Consider the following 22505-nt stretch of genomic DNA (forward strand, 5'->3'; position numbering starts at 1 on the left):
CAAATAAAATTTTACTTGTAGTTTGAACATCTGAGAATGACCTAAATGAACAAAAAGAAAGAGATCTTTTTAGACCAGAATGTGAAAGGCTTGTTTTGTAGCATGTCAGCTATCTGATAACAGCCTAAGGATGCTGTTCAAATCATCTAGGTTGGAAATTACCCCTTTCCAACTGCTGGAACAGAGAAAGGAATAAGTAGAATTTATGACACATTGAATAAGAAGAGACACAGTCTGTCATTATCAGTAAAATTTTGTAGTTTGAGCTTTTGCTATTTAAATATCACAAAAGAAGCTCTGGGGGTAGAAATGCAGCACACACAGGCCCTTCAGAATCTACACCATTGCTCATGCGGGGCTCACAAGTTCTTGAGCCCACACCGGATGTGCTTTCCATTTACCATCAGATCACATTTTCTTTGAACACTAATTGCTTCCTATAGGTGTCAATGTCACAAACTATTGAGAATGATAACATTTTCTTTACATGAACAGTGAAAAAAAGAAAGACTTTTTCTTGGATATGTCTTTCCAATGAAAAACACTTTCTGTTTTCCAAGAAGCTTGAACTGGCTTAGAGGTTTTGGAGAACAAATTCCAGAGGAAGGGAATGGATTCCTACTGAACCCTAAAACAAAATTTCACTCTTTACATCTTAGATCAAAGACTAAAACTTGAGCATCTCAAATCTAGAGGTGGAAAGTATTCAGTCCCATTTCTGACAATGCTAGGAAAGCTGTACGAAAAGGAGAACCCCTAACCCAGCCCCCAAATATTAAGTTGACACACGTTTCTGGGACGTGGCCTGAATCCTCAACCCTAGGCGGACTATAGACACATGATTCTGCTGAACAGGGCTTTCCGGAATTGTCATCAATGACAGATTACACCGCCCATCCACAAGGGTCTAGGGCTAGCTCAGGCCATCCATTACGGGTTAAAAGCTATTCCGGCAGGAATCCAGGCACAGTGGTAAGGAGGTTACCCAGACAAGGGGTTCTACAGCTTTAAGAAACACTCTGGGCATCTACAAGTTTTCAGAATGCAAACTATGTCAGCTTTGAAAACAAGAGGCACTGCATCATTATGGCAGGAGAAACAAAGCCAGCCCCCTTCTAAAACAGACAAAAAAAGATTGTTTTAATAGGAGAGAAACATCAGTCATTGATGCTTACTTCATTCACACTTTCTATCCAACCCCATCCATCTTCAGAGTGAAGAGATGACAGAGCAGTTACAGCTCTCCCTTTTGGCCCCCACCCACCTTGTTCTACTATACCCAAAACACCAGGGCCCACCAACCCACCCTTTCTAGTCTGCAAGAACAGCCCTATGGGTGGCCTTTCCATCTTACGGGCTTGTCAAAGCTCAGGTAGACCTAAGTACCAGCCTTCATCAGGATGCTGTAACAGGACTTCCCACCAGGCTAGCACGACTGGTCAGAACCCTTGCAAACCATCTGTAAGCACCTCACTGTTGCTGATGGCTGAGTACATTCTACAAAGGAGGCAGCAAAGAAAAGTCAACAAACCAGACTAACAACCCAGAAAGCAAAACATTTCATTTTCCTTCAACACTACTGGCCACATTATCCACACACAAAGTACTCTAGGCGGGCAGTCTCTGCATCAGTGCACCTGCTTAGCATGGGTTTGACGAGTCATCTTTTCGCTGTGTCTGCAGAAGTCAATGGCCACACAATGGATCGCATCACTTGAGGGTCACTTGAGTCCCTCTTACTCTATGGATCCCTCCTCCCACCCCCTGCCTACCCTTCTACCCACAAAATCTTTACTCCACCATTGCTAAGGATCTCAGATAGCTAAATAAAAGAGGTGGCCTCAAACACAGGGAAAAGCCCTTAGGTCTCCAGTGTGAATCACCAATGCCAAACCCCCTCCCCTCCCCTTTTCCTTAAGACCTGATGGTCTTCAGTCACACATCTTAAAAGAAAAACAAAAAACAAAAACACAAAGACTTACTTGTCTCAAGTCGATGAAGGCCAACTGCAGCGTGTCCTCCTGGAACCCAGGCACCGGGCCGGATCTGGCAAACTCTGTGGGAAAGAAAAGAGGATAAAAAGCGCCTTTAACTAACCATGGACAGGGAGATTGGCAGACGGATGACAGGGAAGACAAGAGAGGCTGGGGGAGAGGAGGCCTGGGCTTCTAAGGAGTCATGTCTCTCTCCCTTCAGTTTCTTTGTTGGCCCTTCAAAATTCGTGTCATCAAAACACCATTAATTCCAGCATCCTGACAGCAAGGAAACTGTACTAATTCGACCTGAAATTTATTCCCATGAGCCGCTCTGGGCTTCAGAGTATTTGTTTTGTGAATGGACAAACAACTTGCAAAGGAGGAAGGGAGGGGGGAAAAGAAAAAAGTTTTTCCTCTCAACACAATAAAATCTTCAGCTGAGAAACTCTTTTCAGTTCCGAAAGCTATTTATATTTCAGATCACTGAAGGAATTTTCTAATTTCACGCCTGTCACCTCATTCCCTAAGCATTTATCAAAAATATTCCCTGCCACATCATTAATTATTCCCTCACTGATTATTTGTATTATCTCGTGAGTGCCAACCTCCTACACGACACACACGCATGCACACCACTAGCAGCAGCTGCTGCCTGGATCAGAATTTGGCTGAAAAAGGCACAGCAGTATTGGGAGATAAGACGATGTCCACCTGGATGAGGCTCACTGCAGATGGAAAGGGACATTTGCATATGTGTTCCTTCTCTTCAGTCTTCTGAACTTTCATTTCTATGCTGCTTTAAAAATTCCAACTTTTCTTCCCTCCACCTGTTTCCTCAAAGGTCACGGAGGCCCACACAGATGCTATCTGCAGCTCTCAGTAGCACCTGAGACAATGCTCTCTTAGAATTCTGGCTTCCACATCTTTATCAAGAAAGAAATAGCAAAGGACTACAGGGACGAATGCTACTACCACCCAAGAATGTCAAATTTACCATCTCTGAGCCCTGTCTATTAGGAAATCAAAAAGTCTGAAGATCTTTCCACACAGACAAGCACATGGCACAGTCAAGATCTGGGAGTCACTGTAATTGCAATTCTTGTGAAGTCAAAGCATGATGGGTGTTTCCTATCCATCTACTATTTACAATAAAAGCAGCTCAAGTACTTGGGAAAAAAAACATGAAAAGAAGTATTTTCCTTTCAGATATATATTCTTCAATATGGAAGTTAAGAACCTATAGAACTGCTGGAATAGTCTTTTTATTTTTCACGTCTAGCTAGAAAAGTGGAATACTATACAGGACAAATTCAAAAGATGAGGCACGAACAAAGATTACCACTCATTTGGTTTTGCCTCTTCCTTTCCACTCATTTTGAAACCATAACAGATTTACATAAAATCACAGTCACAGTTTTTAAAAATAATGCCAAATTAGACCGAAGAGACAAGGAAGCATCATATGAAAGAATCATAATCAATACATTAATTTAAATACAGTATAAATGTAGTATATACCTGCATACAAATACTCTTATTGCAGACATTTCATGGGGGGAGGGTGCATAAGAAAAGAGATCAACTCCAAACACAGTCAACCTTAGTAAAGTGGCTGTTTGCTTTGAGAAGAAAACTCATATGCAATTTAGAATCCAACATTATCCAAAGGAGGTCTAAGAAACCCACTCGAAAGAGTAAAGTTCTCAACTGGGCAAACATCCAGGAAGAGCAGGCTGATGTAATGCCTGACACAGCAGACCCTGCCTGCGCATCAGCAGTGATGTGCAGTCAGATCAGATCAGATCTGGTAACCTGGAGTGCAGGAACTGCGCATCCCAGATGTGTAATTACTTCACATGATGCTCTTGTTGGAACAAGCTCTTCAGTTACAGCCACGGCCTCTCTTCCCAACAGCCTTGTTGAGTGTTCAGTCTGCACACTTTCTCCGAGGCTGACGACTGCCTGGAGTAGTCCTGCATCATTCAAGCCAGTGTTGCCTCACTTTTTTCATTCAAGTCCTGGCTATCAGGAGGAGCCCAGGATTGGGATGTTCCGCTGTCCTGCCTATGTCAAACTCGACTCCCCGTGCCATCGCACTGGAAGGCTCGTGAGCTAGGTCTACACTCCTGCTGCTCCCCACTGAACACCAGGCTGGATGACAGATAAACTGACTCAGGAGTCTGCATGTGCTTTGCACTGAGCTCTCAGTGACTTCAGAGACATGATTTCCATGACATACCAAACCCTCAGGTTCCCACAAGACATCCCAGCCTTTGATTTGCCTTTTTATAAAGAGAAGCAGAGAATGATAATTAAGCCAGATATGATGAAGTGAAGAGATTAATCTCTACAAATCACATGTGGAAATGTCTAATTACTGTAAATTCAACTTCATATCTGTAGTTTTTCCTCTTCATTTTATCAGTATTGAGGATCAAACCTAAGACCTTGTTCTTGCTTGTCAAGCATGTTATTACGGAACCACAGTCCTATAATACGGACAATCCCACAATGATAGTAAAGACAGTAAATGCCTTAGATAAGGATCCAATTTCAAAGCATAACAATTATTAGAAACAGTAGCTTTTCAGGAGGGGTAGTGAGCAGGAAATAAAGTAAATAAGTAAAAAATTAAATGAAACAAAAAACCCATAAAAAATCCCAGCATGTTTCTAATACCCTTACATAAATAAATGTTTTACACATTAAAGAGTAGTAAATGCTCAAAAATTATTATGTTTCAATTAAACAAATTACATAAAAATCAAGATTCACTAGAAACACAGACCTATAAATAATAACAGAAATTTCTGGGTTACAGGTTGTAAGGATTTTAAGGGAACAGCCCTGTGTGTGTATGGGGCGTGCTATGATGACAACAATAACAACAGTACCAGAACTGGAGCACTACTTCTCTACTAATTCCTGAGTTCAACAGATTACTTATCTTTGTTTATGTCTTTAAAAATCATTGAATCAAAAATTAGAATAGCAGATAATTTCTTATACTGTGGTGATAAACATTAAGCCAAGTCACACATATAAAGGAGCTTAGCAGAGGGGCAGGCATAGCATAGCTATTATCCTTATAGTAATTGTAGAGTGTGTGTGCATGCATGTGTATGTACGTGTGTGTATGTGTGTGTGTACATGTGTGTGTGCACACACGCGTACGCATGTGCACGCGTGCATGTGCACACTTCCCTTTAACAAGAGGTTCATAGCTTCTACTGAATTCTCAGAGGTTTGGTGACAATGTCAAGAAATATTGTCTGACAACCAATGAAAAGAAATAGAATAGAGCTGAACTAGGCATGGCTCAGTAAGCAGTCATTTGCTTAGAAGAAAATTTATAGGCAGACACCTAATTATTCTGCTTTAAAGGAGTTAAATATGACAAGTCTCTTAGGCATAACACAGAAAATTTTATTTGTATTATTAGAAAAAATAAATAAATGTATTAAAATCTCTGTAACTGTGATTTAATAGTCTCAAAAAATGATCTTCTAGGGGTTGGGGATTTAGCTCAGTGGTAGAGCGCTTGCTCTTTCGGTCCCCAGCTCCGAAAAAAAAAAAAAAAGAAAAAAATGATCTTCTAGGGTAATTATCTTATAAATACATGAAAAAATTGTAATAACTATAAATATTAAAAAAATAAGAATTCAATTAAAATATAATATACTTAAGCTAGTAAGCAACTACTTCGCAATTTTATCCAAGGCTGCTACAGAGAGGAGAGTGATTTCTTCTTTATATTCTATAAACTCTCATAAGGCAATAAGAGAAATACGAGAATGAAACAGTCCCGATCAGCAGTACCTCTTTTAGTGACAAGAGACACAGCAGGATAGGCTGACATGCACAAATCCTCAGACACTGCCTGACAGGTGAGAAGGAACACTGATGTGTGGACAGGACAATCTCACATGTCCATGGTGAGGCCTCTAGAGCCATGGACTCTGACGGGAGTCACAGCCGAGTGGAAAAGGCAGACACAGACATGGACCAGTCCTTCGTGGACTTGTTTCTGGACAGCGGGTTTTCAGTCTCACAGTGGCCTGTGTCAGCATCAAAGTGTCCCAGCCTGGGGTTCTGCAGGGCAGTCCCAGCATCATCCAAGAGATAAGGAGAGCCTGGTTCACCTCACACAGAACCAAATCCCCTCACCAGCTCCTGTTGCTTGTGGGTGGGGCCAGACTCTGGTGAGTCAGGAAGTCTGCTGGCAAGTTGAGCTGTGCTGTGGCAAGCAGCACCAGCTCATTTGACATTTGCCACTTTCTCCACCCTCCGTCCTGTCTTGTCAGGAGGGACTCACTGAGTGCAGCATGGCACCAAGTCCTGACTCAGAGATTCACTTTGAAAATTGAAAAAGAAAATCAGTGAAGAAACTGTCAGCTAATTGAAGGCTAGGAAGTAAATGCTAAAAGGCAGCTCACAAAGTTACAGAAAAGGTATATAGTCAAAGAAGACTCTGAGGAGAAAGACAATTAGAATATCCAACAACCTCTGATATTCTTAATGTACAAACCTTTGAGATGTGCTCATCATTTTAAGAAATTTTAATTTTCAAAATAACCTATAAAATTTTCCCATAATTTATTTTTTTATTCATATTACATCTCAATTGCAGCTCCCCTTCTGCCCTCTCCTCTTAGTCCTGCCCTTGAAAATCCCTCTTCCTCTTACCCTATTCCCTTTTCCTCAGAGAAGAGGAAGCTCCCTTGGGTACCATCCCTCCCTGGGATATCTAGTCCCAGCAGGACTAAGTACTTCCTCTCTCACTAAGGCTCAAGCACTCAGTCTAAGTGGGGAAAGTCAAATAGTCACAGCCTAATAAAGTTACCAAAGGGTAAAAGAATAAGTTTGCTAATTTCAACTTTTTTTCTAGGTTTCTTTTCAGGTTGATGTTAAGACTAATAGTAAAGTCCAGTGATTGTTTTGTTGGGGAAGAAAACAAATATTTCAAATTTCATCTGGTGCATTCACAACTGGCTGGAGAAAAACAACATAAAGTATAGTGAGTCCTGAGGATGCAGTTTGACCCCAGAAACCAAACTTTTTTTTTTTTACATTTTATTTTATTTTTTTATTAACTTGAGTATTTCTTATATACATTTCGAGTGTTATTCCCTTTCCCGGTATCCGGGCAAACATCCCCCTCCCCCCTCCCCTTCCTTATGGGTGTTCCCCTCCCAACCCTCCCCCCACTGCCGCCCTCCCCCCACCAGTCTAGTTCACTGGGGGTTCAGTCTTAGCAGGACCCAGGACTTCCCCTTCCACTGGTGCTCTTACTAGGATATTCATTGCTACCTATGAGGTCAGAGTCCAGGGTCAGTCCATGTATAGTCTTTAGGTAGTGGCTTAGTCCCTGGAAGCTCTGGTTGCTTGGCATTGTTGTACATATGGGGTCTCGAGCCCCTTCAAGCTCTTCCAGTTCTTTCTCTGATTCCTTCAACGGGGGTCCTATTCTCAGTTCAGTGGTTTGCTGCTGGCATTCGCCTCTGTATTTGCTGTATTCTCGCTGTGTCTCTCAGGAGCGATCTACATCCGGCTCCTGTCGGCCTGCACTTCTTTGCTTCATCCATCTTGTCTAATTGGGTGGCTGTATATGTATGGGCCACATGTGGGGCAGGCTCTGAATGGGTGTTCCTTCAGTCTCTGTTTTAATCTTTGCCTCTCTCTTCCCTGCCAAGGGTATTCTTGTTCCCCTTTTAAAGAAGGAGTGAAGCATTCACATTTTGATCATCCGTCTTGAGTTTCATTTGTTCTAGGCATCTAGGGTAATTCAAGCATTTGGGCTAATAGCCACTTATCAATGAGTGCATACCATGTCTGTCTTTCTGTGATTGGGTTAGCTCACTCAGGATGATATTTTCCAGTTCCAACCATTTGCCTACGGATTTCATAAACTCGTTGTTTTTGATAGCTGAGTAATATTCCATTGTGTAGATGTACCACATTTTCTGTATCCATTCCTCTGTTGAAGGGCATCTGGGTTCTTTCCAGCTTCTGGCTATTATAAATAAGGCTGCGATGAACATAGTGGAGCACGTGTCTTTTTTACATGTTGGGGCATCTTTTGGGTATATGCCCAAGAGAGGTATAGCTGGATCCTCAGGCAGTTCAATGTCCAATTTTCTGAGGATCCTCCAGACTGATTTCCAGAATGGTTGTACCAGTATGCAATCCCACCAACAATGGAGGAGTGTTCCTCTTTCTCCACATCCTCGCCAGCATCTGTTGTCCCCTGAGTTTTTGATCTTAGCCATTCTCACTGGTGTGAGGTGAAATCTCAGGGTTGTTTTGATTTGCATTTCCCTTATGACTAGAGATGTTGAACATTTCTTTAGGTGTTTCTCAGCCATTCGGCATTCCTCAGCTGTGAATTCTTCGTTTAGCTCTGAACCCCATTTTTTAATAGGGTTATTTGACTCCCTGCGGTCTAACTTCTTGAGTTCTTTGTATATTTTGGATATAAGGCCTCTATCTGTTGTAGGATTGGTAAAGATCTTTTCCCAATCTGTTGGTTGCCGTTTTGTCCTAACCACAGTGTCCTTTGCCTTACAGAAGCTTTGCAGTTTTATGAGATCCCATTTGTCGATTCTTGATCTTAGAGCGTAAGCCATTGGTGTTTTGTTTAGGAAATTTTTTCCAGTGCCCATGTGTTCCAGATGCTTCCCTAGTTTTTCTTCTATTAGTTTGAGTGTGTCTGGTTTGATGTGGAGGTCCTTGATCCACTTGGACTTAAGCTTTGTACAGGGTGATAAGCATGGATCGATCTGCATTCTTCTACATGTTGACCTCCAGTTGAACCAGCACCATTTGCTGAAAATGCTATCTTTTTTCCATTGGATGGTTTTGGCTCCTTTGTCAAAAATCAAGTGACCATAGGTGTGTGGGTTCATTTCTGGGTCTTCAATTCTATTCCATTGGTCTATCTGTCTGTCTCTGTACCAATACCATGCAGTTTTTATCACTATTGCTCTGTAATACTGCTTGAGTTCAGGGATAGTGATTCCCCCTGAAGTCCTTTTATTGTTGAGGATAGCTTTAGCTATCCTGGGTTTTTTGTTATTCCAGATGAATTTGCAAATTGTTCTGTCTAACTCTTTGAAGAATTGGATTGGTATTTTGATGGGGATTGCATTGAATCTGTAGATCGCTTTGGTAAAATGGCCATTTTTACTATATTAATCCTGCCAATCCATGAGCATGGGAGATCTTTCCATCTTCTGAAGTCTTCTTCAATTTCCTTCTTCAGTGTCTTGAAGTTCTTATTGTACAGATCTTTTACTTGCTTGGTTAAAGTCACACCGAGGTACTTTATATTATTTGGGTCTATTATGAAGAGTGTCATTTCCCTAATTTCTTTCTTGGCTTGTTTCTCTTTTGTATAGAGGAAGGCAACCGATTTATTTGAGTTAATTTTATACCCAGCCACTTTGCTGAAGTTGTTTATCAGCTTTAGTAGTTCTCTGGTGGAACTTTTGGGATCACTTAAATATACTATCATATTATCTGCAAATGGTGATATTTTGACTTCTTCTTTTCCGTTCTGTATCCCCTTGACCTCCTTTTGTTGTCTGATTGCTCTGGCTAGAACTTCAAGAACTATATTGAATAAGTAGGGAGAGAGTGGGCAGCCTTGTCTAGTCCCTGATTTTAGTGGGATTGCTTCAAGTTTCTCTCCATTTAGTTTAATGTTAGCAACTGGTTTGCTGTATATGGCTTTTACTATGTTCAGGTATGGGCCTTGAATTCCTATTCTTTCCAGGACTTTTATCATGAAGGGGTGTTGAATTTTGTCAAATGCTTTCTCAGCGTCTAATGAAATGATCATGTGGTTTTGTTTTTTCAGTTTGTTTATATAATGGATCACGTTGATGGTTTTCCGTATATTAAACCATCCCTGCATGCCTGGGATGAAGCCTACTTGGTCATGGTGGATGATTGTTTTGATGTGCTCTTGGATTCGGTTTGCCAGAATTTTGTTGAGTATTTTTGCGTCGATATTCATAAGGGAAATTGGTCTGAAGTTCTCTTTCTTTGTTGTGTCTTTGTGTGGTTTAGGTATAAGAGTAATTGTGGCTTCTAGAAGGTATTTGGTAGTGATCCATCTGTTTCAATTTTGTGGAATAGTTTGGATAATATTGGTATGAGGTCTTCTATGAAGGTTTGATAGAATTCTGCACTAAACCTGTCTGGACCTGGGCTCTTTTTGGTTGGGAGACCTTTAATGACTGCTTCTATTTCCTTAGGAGTTATGGGGTTGTTTAACTGGTTTATCTGTTACTGATTTAACTTCGGTACCTGGTATCTGTCTAGGAAATTGTCCATTTCCTGTAGATTTTCAAGTTTTGTTGAATATAGGCTTTTATAGTAAGATCTGATGATTTTTTGAATTTCCTCTGAATCTGTAGTTATGTCTCCCTTCTCATTTCTGATTTTGTTAATTTGGACACAGTCTCTGGGTCCTCTCGTTAGTCTGGCTAAGGGTTTATCTATCTTGTTGATTTTCTCAAAGAACCAACTTTTGGTTCTGTTGATTCTTTTTATGGTCCTTTTTGTTTCTACTTGGTTGATTTCCGCTCTGAGTTTGATTATTTCCTGCCTTCTACTCCTCCTGGGTGTATTTGCTTCTTTTTGTTCTAGAGCTTTTAGGTGTGCTGTCAAGCTGCTGACATATGCTCTTTCCTGTTTCTTTCTGCAGGCACTCAGCGCTATGAGTTTTCCTCTTAGCACAGCTTTCATTGTTTTCCAGCCTTTCACTCTGAGGTAATGTCTGTCTTTGTCTCTGAGGTGTGTTTCCTGTAGGCAGCAGAATGCAGGGTCCTCGTTGCATATCCAGTTTGTTAATCTATGTCTTTTTATTGGGGAGTTGAGGCCATTGATGTTGAGAGATATTAAGGAATAGTAATTATTGCTTCCCGTTATATTCATATATGGATGCGAGGTTATGTTTGTGTGCTTTCATTCTCTTTGTTTTGTTGCCAAGACGATTAGTTTCTTGCTTCTTCTAGGGTATAGCTTGCCTCCTTATGTTGGGCTTTACCATTTATTATCCTTTGTAGTGCTGGATTTGTAGAAAGATATTGTGTAAATTTGGTTTTGTCATGGAATATCTTGGTTTCTCCATCTATGTTAATTGAGAGTTTTGCAGGATACAGTAACCTGGGCTGGCATTTGTGTTCTCTTAGGGTCTGTATGACATCAGTCCAGGATCTTCTGGCCTTCATAGTTTCTGGCGAGAAGTCTGGTGTGATTCTGATAAGTCTGCCTTTATATGTTACTTGACCTTTTTCCCTGACTGCTTTTAATATTCTTTCTTTATTTTGTGCGTTTGGTGTTTTGACTATTATGTGACGGGAGGTGTTTCTTTTCTGGTCCAATCTATTTGGAGTTCTGTAGGCTTCTTGTATGCCTATGGGTATCTCTTTCTTTAGGTTAGGGAAGTTTTCTTCTATGATTTTGTTGAAGATATTTACTGGTCCTTTGAGCTGGGAGTCTTCACTCTCTTCTATACCTATTATCCTTAGGTTTGATCTTCTCATTGAGTCCTGGATTTCCTGTATGTTTTGGACCAGTGGCTTTTTCCGCTTTACATTATCTTTGAGAGTTGAGTCAATGATTTCTATGGAATCTTCTGCTCCCGAGATTCTCTCTTCCATCTCTTGTATTCTGTTGGTGAAGCTTGTATCTACAGCTCCTTGTCTCTTCTTTTGGTTTTCTATATCCAGGGTTCAGAAACCAAACTTTAAAGAAAGTCCCATAGCTGTGGAGTTGAACTCCTGAGGCCTGGTGTGTCTGCTGAGTTCCAGTGACAGTGCAGCAGTAAAGGCCCACCAAGGGAAAACCACTCCTGGCCCAGAGGCTGAAATCTCTGGCTAGTGTGGCCATCTCACACTCCAGCTGAGCCAGGCTAAGGAGGACAGGCTCAGCTTGCACTGAGCTGAGAGAGAGGTGTAGTAATCGCCCAGTTAATGAGATGATGGACTGTCCTTGCCAGATGTCAATCTCTAGTAGTCTACAGGGTCACAGTCATATGGCTCTGTAAGTCTGCTGAAATTCTAAACTATTAGAGAAGCAAAACTTTTCCTCCCCTTCTACTGTTTTAAAAACATGCTCTCTCTAAAGCTTTGGGCTTTGCGCACCCGGGCCTCCCTGCCTTACAGGTGCCCGCCACCATGTGGCTGGCCTGCACGCTTGATTCACTCAGAAGGCAAGGCTTTTTTTGTTACCCAACTCTTCTTCATGCTCCTCCTCCAGGCAGGTGTCAAGATGCACAACTTGATGCCTAGAGTTTTCCTTCTAAATTCTTTAATTAGTGTGAGGTGATCTAATTTCCCTGCTATTATCTGGTGACCACAAAGAGATATCCCCAAATTACAAATTACACAGGACAAGTAAAGGGCAAGTGTAAAAGGGACAGCACCTAAGAAAAAAAAACCTGTGGTCAGCTTCCATAGAAACACCCACATGAGTCTATATGCACAGCTGCACACAAACCTCCACAGAAAACCAAATGCAAACGGAACAATAAAACCAGAGTTAGAAGGGATTTGAGAAGTGGAAGCAACAGCAGTCTGTAATCTCTATATACAAACCGAAGATTAAAAAATCCATTCTTCACCCTCCTACTGCTCACACCTTGGCACAAAATGTGGAACAGAGTTCACCTTAAGTGATCCTGGAACATTTTAGAATACTGGATCTTGTGGGCTTATCAGTATTAAAGAATGATCCATCATTTTGTAGATGAGTAATATCTCCCATGCACTTCCTTTTTAAACTTATTTTAAAGCAGCATCTGAGCTATTAGATACCACTGAAGCAGTTCCAAGGCAAGTGTGTTTTAGTGATACTTCTTGTAACCTCCACCATCTGCTTTCATTGCATGCACGTGTGTGTGTGTGTGTGTGTGTGTGTGTGTGTGTGCGCGCGCGCGCGCGCGCGTGAACACAAATAAAGTTGAAAAAGGGAGGACATTCAAAAACTGATCTAAAGCAAGTTTGGAAAACTGAACATAAAAATGATTCTTCATATTTTATTCATAAAACAAGAACAGTTTTTAAAGAAAGATAAGCAGTGGGAACAATGTATTTCCAAAAAGCAAAATCAATAGTATGTGGCAGATGGGTGGAACGGCAAATGTGGGAGGAAAACATAATTTGTTTAGACAAGAGGGAAGCTAAGAGACAAACTACAAAAAGGCCCCTAGACAGCATCAGTGTATCACTGCTCCCGTGAGCATCTAGTTCAGACAAGAGGCAAGAACACTCTTCCATGACTAGCTCAGGATTATGGTTTAGGCCAGTGCTAATAACAAAGTCAGCACCACATAGACTAAAGTGTGCTGATGCTTTGTTTGCATCTTAAGATCATGTCAGGTCACAAGTGTTTTTTTTGTGGGATTGAAAAAATAGAAGCTGTTGTTGCTGTATTAACATAATGGTTTCCTGGTATCTGGCTCCCTGGAGCAGTAGATAAGGGGAGTGTTAGACTAGAGGATGGCTCTGGGGAAGCCAGGCCCTCTTGCATCACTTCAAGGTGGCTCCAGGAGGCTAATTGCAGAGAAGCTGATAGAGTCCCAGGAGAACCCACTCCAGGTCCTGTTGGTCAGAAAGAAGATGGTCAGAACATAAGGAAGGAGGATCCATGAAGAATTGTGTCAAGAAGAAATAAAGGGAGGGGAAAGGAAGGAGAAGAAGGCTCCTAGAGACTCAGCTCATTAGATCTCTCACTTCAAGGATGAGTGGGGTACAGAACATTGTGCCTACAGTTACCAATGCAACACTGTATACCTTAAATGTGCTCATGTATGTTTTACCACACTGTGAATGAATAGAAAACACAAAGCAAAGACTTAAAATGTCCCAAAATCATATCCTGTATTTAAACATGCAATAAAGCATTAACTCAGTAGTAGTAGTAGTAGTAGTAGTAGTAGTAGTAGTAGTAGTAGTAGCAGCAGCAGCAGCAGCAGTAGCAGTACGTAAAGAAAACTGTCAACCTGATAATAGTGCGATAGGTGGCTTTCCACCTGTGCCTTTACAATAAATGAACAGCCACCCATGCATGGATAGGAGCACTTCTGAGAGAACACTGGGATTCACAAAGAGTGTGCTGAAAGCCCGAGAAAGCACACAGGAAGCAGGGTCCACTGAGAGGACAGAACTTTGTGTCAGGAACAAACTTGCCAGCATTATTTCCAGCTCTAGACTAGAAATGGCCCAAACTCCTGTGGCTCCTTGGCTTTGGAAAATTCTCCTGCCAAAACCATGAAGCAGAGGAACTTGGAGGAGCCGTGCTCACGTACGCCTTGGATGCTGTGACTACTGCATTCATGTCTGTGGCTCTGGAGCCACCAGTTAACTCTGCCCTTCTCATGGCCTGAAGCAGTCATGCTCAGAATTCAGCCCACAGAAAGGGCGAGTTGGAATGAGGGGAGTGGGAAACAGTGGTCTAGTCCATGGGACAGCCATGGTGAGCCTAGTACTTCAACAGAACCTGTAGAAGCTCTGGCAAGGAGGGCAGATCCTTTCAGGTTCTGTTAGATAACTGCCCCAACTACAAACAACCAGAGAGAGCCATGATCAGTGGTATCCTAGAGATTCAACTGAAGATTTGGATGGTAGAGGTTGATCTTGAAGCAAGTTTGTGGCTGGGTCATAGTCAGAGGCTCAAAGTGACAACTCAGAGACCCAGTCATTAACTCTGCAGGTGCTGTCAACAAATCTAGGATAGGCTTGCCACCTAGACTCTGGTCCACAGGGATCCAAGCCTCTAGCTATGAATGCATGTGGACCATGTAGCTGAGAATCAGGTAGCTTGTTCCAATCTGCTCAATCACTTCCCTAGCTAATGCTGCTCCCTCTATAACTGATGCTGAAGGTTCCTCCCTAGTCAATGGTATGTAGAAGTGACTGTTTAACAATGACTACAAAGATGGAGAGGAGCTCACTGGAGTGCATGCTTATTATCTGCAAGGTCCTGAACTCAATCCCCAGAGCCAAAGAAATAAATAACAGGTGACTGCTGAGTCACATTCTGACCTTATGAATGAGATTAGGTGCCCTTGCAAATGAGCCTGAGAATTTGTTCTGCTTTATCAACATGAGAACAGGATTCCTCCCTCCAGAGCATGCAGAAGCAAGGTGCCACCTCCAAGCAGAGGGCAGTCCCAGACAAGTAACCTGCTATTGTCTCAATCTTGGACTTTTCAGACTCCAGAATTGTAGGAAATACATTTCTTTCATTAATAAGTTACCAGTCTCAGGTATATTGTTATAGAAGCACAAATAGAAAAGAATTGTCTATCTGAAACAGTCTGTAGAGACAAAAAGAAATGCATGTTCCTTCATATGTACAAGCACCAATGCAGAGCTACCCCAGAAACAAAAAAAAAAAAAAGATAAATACAACAGTATTAAAGGAAACAAAAACATTGTTCATAACTGATCCAAACAAGGAGGTCTTCAAACTGCACATTTTTAAAAAAGCTAAATGATAGGCAGAAACAGATATAAAACTAGACAGAATTAGAAAAGCCATACACCAGCAAAATGAGAAAATTTAAAAGTGAAAACCTAAAGTAACCAAAAAAGAACTAAATGAGGGGTGGAGACTGAAGACCAATCGGACAGAATGAACAACTCAACAAGGGATCCCCTGCAGGATAGACTATCAAAGAGCAAGATAAATAAACAGAAAAATGTAATTTCTAAAACTGGCCAGACAGAGGGATAAAAGAAAAAAAATTAAAGAAAATGAACAAAGTAGGAAAGTCACAAAAAAGGGGAAATGGTCAGAAAGCTTAAAGAAATGCTGTTCAAACCCTCTTAACTCTTGGGAAGCATGGGGATATGGAACACAAACACATTTCCTCAGACCTGTTCAAGAGGAAGATCAAGCGCCAAGTTGGCTGGAGAGAGGCTTAGTGGTTAGAGGCACGGTCCGTTCCCAGCTCACAACTGACTGTAACCTCAGTTCCAGTGGATACAAAGCCCTGTTTTGGTCCCCACAGGTAGTGCATTCACACAGTGCATAGATCTACATGCGGGTAGAACACCCATGCACATAAATAAAATAATTTTTAAAACTTTTCTTTTTACAAAAAGCAAGATCAAATTTGAGAGACTGATCACATAAAAGGCAACGTTTATAGGTGTATTAGACTTTTTCGACAAAAACCTTACAAGCCAAGAATTAGTAGGGTGATATACTCATTGTGCTCAAAGGTAAAACAGAAGACAAAAACTCACTAACCTAGAATCCAAAACCTTGCAGAGGTGTTCCTCAGAAATGAAAAGAGGTAAAGACATTCCCTTACAAAGAGAGAAGGAGTCAATTAGCATGAGATCTGTCTAGGAAAATGTTGAGGAGTGCTCCTCAAACAGAAGGAAGAAGCATTAACAAACAGCATAAAGAATGCAGGCTGTGGAGCTCACTAGTGAGTAGAACGGTGAGTCAGGCCCTGACGCTGTGACCGAGGCACACACAGCTCTTCAAATTTGGTGTAAATGTTACAAACACTACTGTCATACCACTAGTTATTCATCTGTCAGTGGTTACAAAACTATAAAAATATGGGTGACAATCACAGAAAAAACAGAAGTGGTGGAGTAAACATGTATTTATATGATTGTGACCATTCTGAAACAGAACACCACAACTAGGAAATGTTTTATGTAAGTCCCATGGCAACCTTAAAGTAAAACCGACTATCAACTTCCACTTGAAACCAGTGGTGCATGTGTGGCCTTTAATCCCAGAGCAATACTCACATGGGAGTAGGTAGGTCAGCTGTGCAATTCCAAGGTTCCCCTCTACTGCACAGGGAGTTCAAGGCCAACCTGAGTTACATGAAACCCTGTCTCAAAAAGCAAAATCAGCAAGAGCCATAAGAAGAGTCATGGGCTCAAACCATGTCAGAACAAATCACCAAGGAGCACAGTAAAACAAGAGATAAACCAATGAATTGTAAAACAATAAATCTCCAAGAAAATGGCTAAGGCAGTATTTACATGTCAGACTTGCTTAATATGTAAATAGATTAAACTCTGCAATCAGAGACACAAAGGAGTCAACATGCTGGGTATGAGAGATGCATTTTAGCTTTTAAAAATAAACAGACTCAAGAGACAAAAGGGATACTCCATGCAGCAGGTGACATGAGAGCACCATGCTATCAGACAGAAAGGAATCATCCCACCAAATAAGTTGCCCCTACATAAACTAGAAATAGGACAACAAAATCAAAACTAGAAGAGGAAATAAAAATTAGAAATAAATATTAGAAAAATAATTTTAAAAGATTGATAAAACTTAGATTTTTTTCAAGATGGAGAAAATTAAACCCTTAGATAAAATGGAGGGAGAAAGATAAAATAAGAAAAATCATTAACAAAATAGCAAACAGTTCAGAGGATACTAAGAGACAAAAGAACCTGGAGACTTCTATGGGCACAGCCCTCTTGGGGAAATTTCTGTGGATATACCCTCCTGGTCTCTGCTCACCCTTCTTTAATTATTTCTCTCTTTTCTATCTCCATGGCTACCAGTCCTTTCACATGTCTGCTCTGCCTTCTTTGCAGTGAATTTTCTGTTTTGGTTAGGTTTTTCTCCTGTGTCTTTCTCTCTGTGTATTGGTAAATGCATTTTGCTCACACAGTATTGCCTTTATGTTTTCAACACCTCCCCATAGTTCTCTGCATATCTCTGGAACAACTGTTTAAGACTTGAGCACATGTGTCTGGTATCAGGCCGTTGAGAAGTAGCTTCTACTCAATCAGCTTCTTGCTGTGGGCTCCTGTGCTTGTGTTTTCATGCCTTCAGTTTCTGAAATTAGATATTGGGACCTAACAAAATGGCAACTGTAGAATGTTGGTTTCTCATGTTACTAAAATTGTCAATTCCTCATTATTATTCTTGTTGTTTCTGTTTTGTTAATTTTGGGGTCAAGAGTTAACTGATATGTAAATTTCAGATCTCTTGTTTTAGCAAGTCTGTGCTTTTTCTGAACTACCTGGCTACTTTCTATTTTCCCCCATTATGTAATTACATTTAAATGGATTCTTCTTTAATGTCTGTTCCAACATCAAAGTCTATTAGCTTATAGGCTCATCCAACTTCTAGTTCTTGTTTCCTGCATGTGGAGAAAGGTGCGATCACTGATAAGATCTCTTCTTTAATTTTTGAATCCAAAGGTACAAAAAGAAAAACTAAAGAAAACACACCAATCTATTAAATCTTATGGAAATATCACTTCACAAGACCAAGAAGAACTCACAACAGTGGCCGTAGCTCTGCTCTGAATCTGCATCAGAGCACAACACTATGGTAGCAGCAACTTTCCTCTGGTCTGGCTCCAAAGAGCTAACCACTATGAGAAAAGCTCATGGCCGCCTACCTTTGGGCTGTGAACTGGAAATGGGAGTTATTATTATGTTAAAAATAAACTGATGAAAATTATAACCAAAGTGTTCAGGTGGAGCCTGGGAGCCCGAACAGACTGTAGAGCTCAAAAACACACCAGGCATATTTTCTAGTAGTAACTCTTTTTAAGTAAGGAGACAGACTGATATTGCTTCCTGTACCATCTAATGTGTTTGTATAAGATGACCTAAAACTGTATGCTGTGGTTGTCTGAATATGAAATGAACCCAGGTATTTGAACAATTAGTCGCCGCTTAATGGAACTGTTTGGGGAGGTTGTGGAACCTAGGAAGTGAAGCCTTGCTGGAGACAGAACATCACTTACATCACTGGGTAGACTTTGAGTTTACAGCCTTACCCAACTTCTAGTTCCTGCTTCCTGCATGTGTAAAGATGTGATCTCTCACCATCCTGTCACTGCCATTGAACCTTCCTCACCATTAATAACTTCTAGCCCTGTGAATAAATCCTTCCTTAAGTTGCTTCTGCTCATACTTATCATACAACAGAAATGAATATAGGTTATCATACGACAGAGATATATAGGTTAGTATTTTATCAAATGAATTGAAGCTGTTATTTACACAAAAATCAGGAGGTAGATGCTTAGAGCAGCATAGTTTATGACTGCCAAAGTCTGGCAATAACCACCATGCCCTTCAGCAGTAAATAGATAAACTGCTATATTTAAACAATGGATTATTATTTAGTCTTAAAAATTGGGCTATCAAACCATGAAAAAGCAAGGAAGAACCTTATATGCATACTACTGTATGAAAGAAATCGATCTTCAGAGGCTATGTGCTGAATGCTTCCAACTCTGTGATATTCTGGACAAGGGGAAACTGTGGCGATCGTACACAGTGACGCCTGTCAGGAGGCTGAGGAATGCACAGGTGAATAGAGAACCTGCAGAAAGCAAACTGTTCTCTGTGACATGACAATGGTAGATACATGGTGTTACATGGTGTTATGCATTTATCCCAAAAACCAGAATCTATAACGCCAAGGATGACCCCAAATGTCAAATATGGATTTCAGATGGTAAGGATGTATGGGTACACTAATTACAGCAAATGTTAATATGCTATAGTGAATTAATAGAGCAAGAGGCTCTGTGCGGTGGGGCAGGAAGTGTATAGGAACTTTCTATTATGCCCGACAGATTTTGCCGATAATCTAAAACTGCTTGAAACAATACAGTCTACACTTTTTTTTTTAAACAACAAAGGGCAGTAAAGATTAACTATAATTTCCCCCCAGTGTTTCTTTGAAGGAAATATGATTAATTGATAGGAAACTCCAAACCAGTGCTCCAAATAGATTCAAAAGTGAAGTTCAATTTTCTCAACTTCGCTTGTTCTAAACAATAAATGAGTACTAGGACAGACAGACATGGCCTTTTAGTTAATTAGCAATTAACCTCTATAAACTAGATATAGCCTCAGCATGAAGGGCCTTTCATATTGATGCTTAGTCAGCAGACTTCCTTCAGCCAAGCTGCATGCAGGAAGCTACAGAAGCAAGAGGCCAGGCACCTCAATGACTGGTTACCAGGGGACACCTTCACTCCGGGACAGAGAGCGGCCTAACGGGAACCAATTCAGAAAAAGTGGAGAGGCCAACTTCATGTCTTATGTAATACAGAATGATCAGAAAAAAGTAGATTAGCTCTCATAAAGCAAACTAGAAAACAATTTTGTTTCAAGATGTAAAGGAAGGAGGTGTTAAGTTCTTTCCAGGTCTTGGAGTGCAGGCAACTGGGTACCTTAACAGAGACTAAGTGCTATTCTTTTTTTTTTTTTTTTTCTAAGTGCTATTCTTTAAAGAGGAAACACCACTAATGTCAACTTAATAAACTTTGTATTGGATCAGTTCTTATAAAGGAAGATGAATTACGAAAGGCTATGACCATGCATGTCTTATTACATGGTGCTGGATTTGCCCTTAATATTCCATAGTCAAACAGCAGTCAAGATTACTGGTGATACCCTAGGTCTTAAACTTACAACCCTAAAATCTGGAAAGATGAAAGGAGTCCGTGTAATGGCTGAGAACTTCCCACAGATGAAAAACTGAGGCCAAGAAGGTTAAGTCAGGGGAAACCATTAAAATCTAAACCCTCTATTATTTCAGCATTCATCTTCAACCCTGGAACATCTAAGGACAAACGTTTATGTTACCTGTTCCTTTGTATATATTCTGTATATTCTTTCCCATTTACTTGGGTAATGATGAAAATCATAAAAAACTCCAAACACAGAAAAGATAGTGATTTCTTCTGCAATTCCTTAATGCTTCATGATTTGATGAAATGTGGGCAATTTCACATTGGACCTTTCTAAATTAGGGTGAAAAGAGGTCTTCTAAATTAGTAATCAACAGTGCTTCTGTGTATAATCTTAGAAAAGTTGAAGGTCGGCCATGCAAAGGGTGAGCTTCCTGAGAGATGAGAGAGACTGCGTTTGAGTCGTAACTTTATATCCTTGATATTTTTAACTGTGCTCTTTTAAGGACTTAATCTTAGCCATGTGTTTGTTCAGGGCTGATTATTTTGCTGTATGAACACATTCCCAAACCCACAGCCCTCTACAATTTAACATTAAGAGGGGATTCTGTAGACCATTTAACGTAATAGTAAAACTGATTCTACAGAAAAGCACTAAATAGAAATCTGAGCTCCTATTAATTTTGTCTAGTAGATACATTAGAAAAAGAACATATTAAAACTAATTTTTAAAATAAAGAATGAATCTTGTCTAATCCAATGTACGTAATACATTTTTATAATGAAATCAGTACTTTCAAATTGAGATCTTTATGTCTTTCAAACTCTGGTATTTGATACCTTTAGTACTTGTCATCTCTGACTATTCGGGTTTTGTGTTCCCATTTATGCTGGGAGCTACAATATCGGGCAATACAGCTCTAGACCTTAATGACCAGACAATGAAGCAGGAGAGCAGCCCAGCAAAAGGTCAGAACAACAGGAACAGTTTCTGCATTAGCTGAGCTCCAGAGCTGAGGTGAATGCCTTGCAAAACTGACATCTGCTTCGGGCCAATTCCACTCATGCCAATGTGACAAAGTTCACAAAGTGTAGAGATGGGGCAATAGAAGCAGTTCTAGAAGCTGGCAAGACCAACACCATGCCGTGGCATGCCAGCAGGGGCCTGCTCTGTGGTATAGAAAGCTTTCTCACCATGCACTTGCAGGATGAAAAGGCAAAGGAGCTTCCTGGGGACACTGCTGGAAAACTTTGATCATATTGTGCCTATCTGTCTTTACGTTCCAATGACAGGCTTGAGGTCCCACTTTCTAATCCCGTTGGGTCAGGATTTTTATGTATGAAGTTTGGAGATGGCAAACAGTCAGAGCATGGCTGGCAGGTCTGTTCAGTTCCCAGTAGAAGGAATTTCTCTCAGAATACAGAACTGTACTCATGTAGATCATGATAGAGGTACATGGTTTATTCTTCCGTGTGTCTGTAGGAAAAACTGTGGTCCCTCTCCAGCCCATCCTCTGTATTCATTTTTCTCTCTCAATCCTACTTTGGCTTTCTGTACACAATTTATTTTTTCTATGAAAACATTGAAAATGGTCAGAATTGCTTTTGGAAAGCAACAGTGATGATTTCTAAATGACACATACTTCTAGACAAAGCTCTTTGCCTTTGTTTTCAAGCCAAGTAACCACCTTGAGTTACAACTGCAATGTGTTCCACAGATGAATACTACAAGACAAAGGATGATGACTGAGACTCTCAAGCTGCCCATGCGGCTCACACCTGCAATCCCAACGCCTGGGAGGCTACAGCAGGAGGAATATCACCTTTAGGCCAGACAAGGCCCGCAGAGTTCAAGACAGTGTAAAATTAACAGTAATATCTTATGGGAAGGAGAAGAAGGGAAGAAAAGTCTCAAAAATTGTATTGTTGTGAATGGATATGGAATGACTAGCCAGAAAGTCTCATGTGTTGAAACAGCAGGTGGCACTAGTAATAGGTAGTTAGATCATGAGGGCATTGGCCTCTTCAGTTGATTTCCTATTGATTATTTCATACCTGAACTGTCTTTAGAATGTAGGGCCTAGCTG

General features: G+C 40.7%; 1 protein-coding gene across 3 annotated transcripts in view; it reads right to left on the reverse strand.

The window, feature by feature from the left end:
- Exoc6b (exocyst complex component 6B) overlaps positions 1 to 22505 on the reverse strand; it is a 455447-nt gene that overhangs the window by 132189 nt on the left and 300753 nt on the right. For all 3 annotated transcript variants that reach the window (NM_001109246.2, XM_063286527.1, XM_063286526.1), the window contains 1 exon segment: positions 1983 to 2056. In NM_001109246.2, coding sequence (NP_001102716.1) covers positions 1983 to 2056 — 74 coding nt within the window.

Source organism: Rattus norvegicus, chromosome 4 (assembly GCF_036323735.1).
Source record: "Rattus norvegicus strain BN/NHsdMcwi chromosome 4, GRCr8, whole genome shotgun sequence".
In the NCBI taxonomy this organism is placed as follows: Eukaryota; Metazoa; Chordata; class Mammalia; order Rodentia; family Muridae; genus Rattus; species Rattus norvegicus.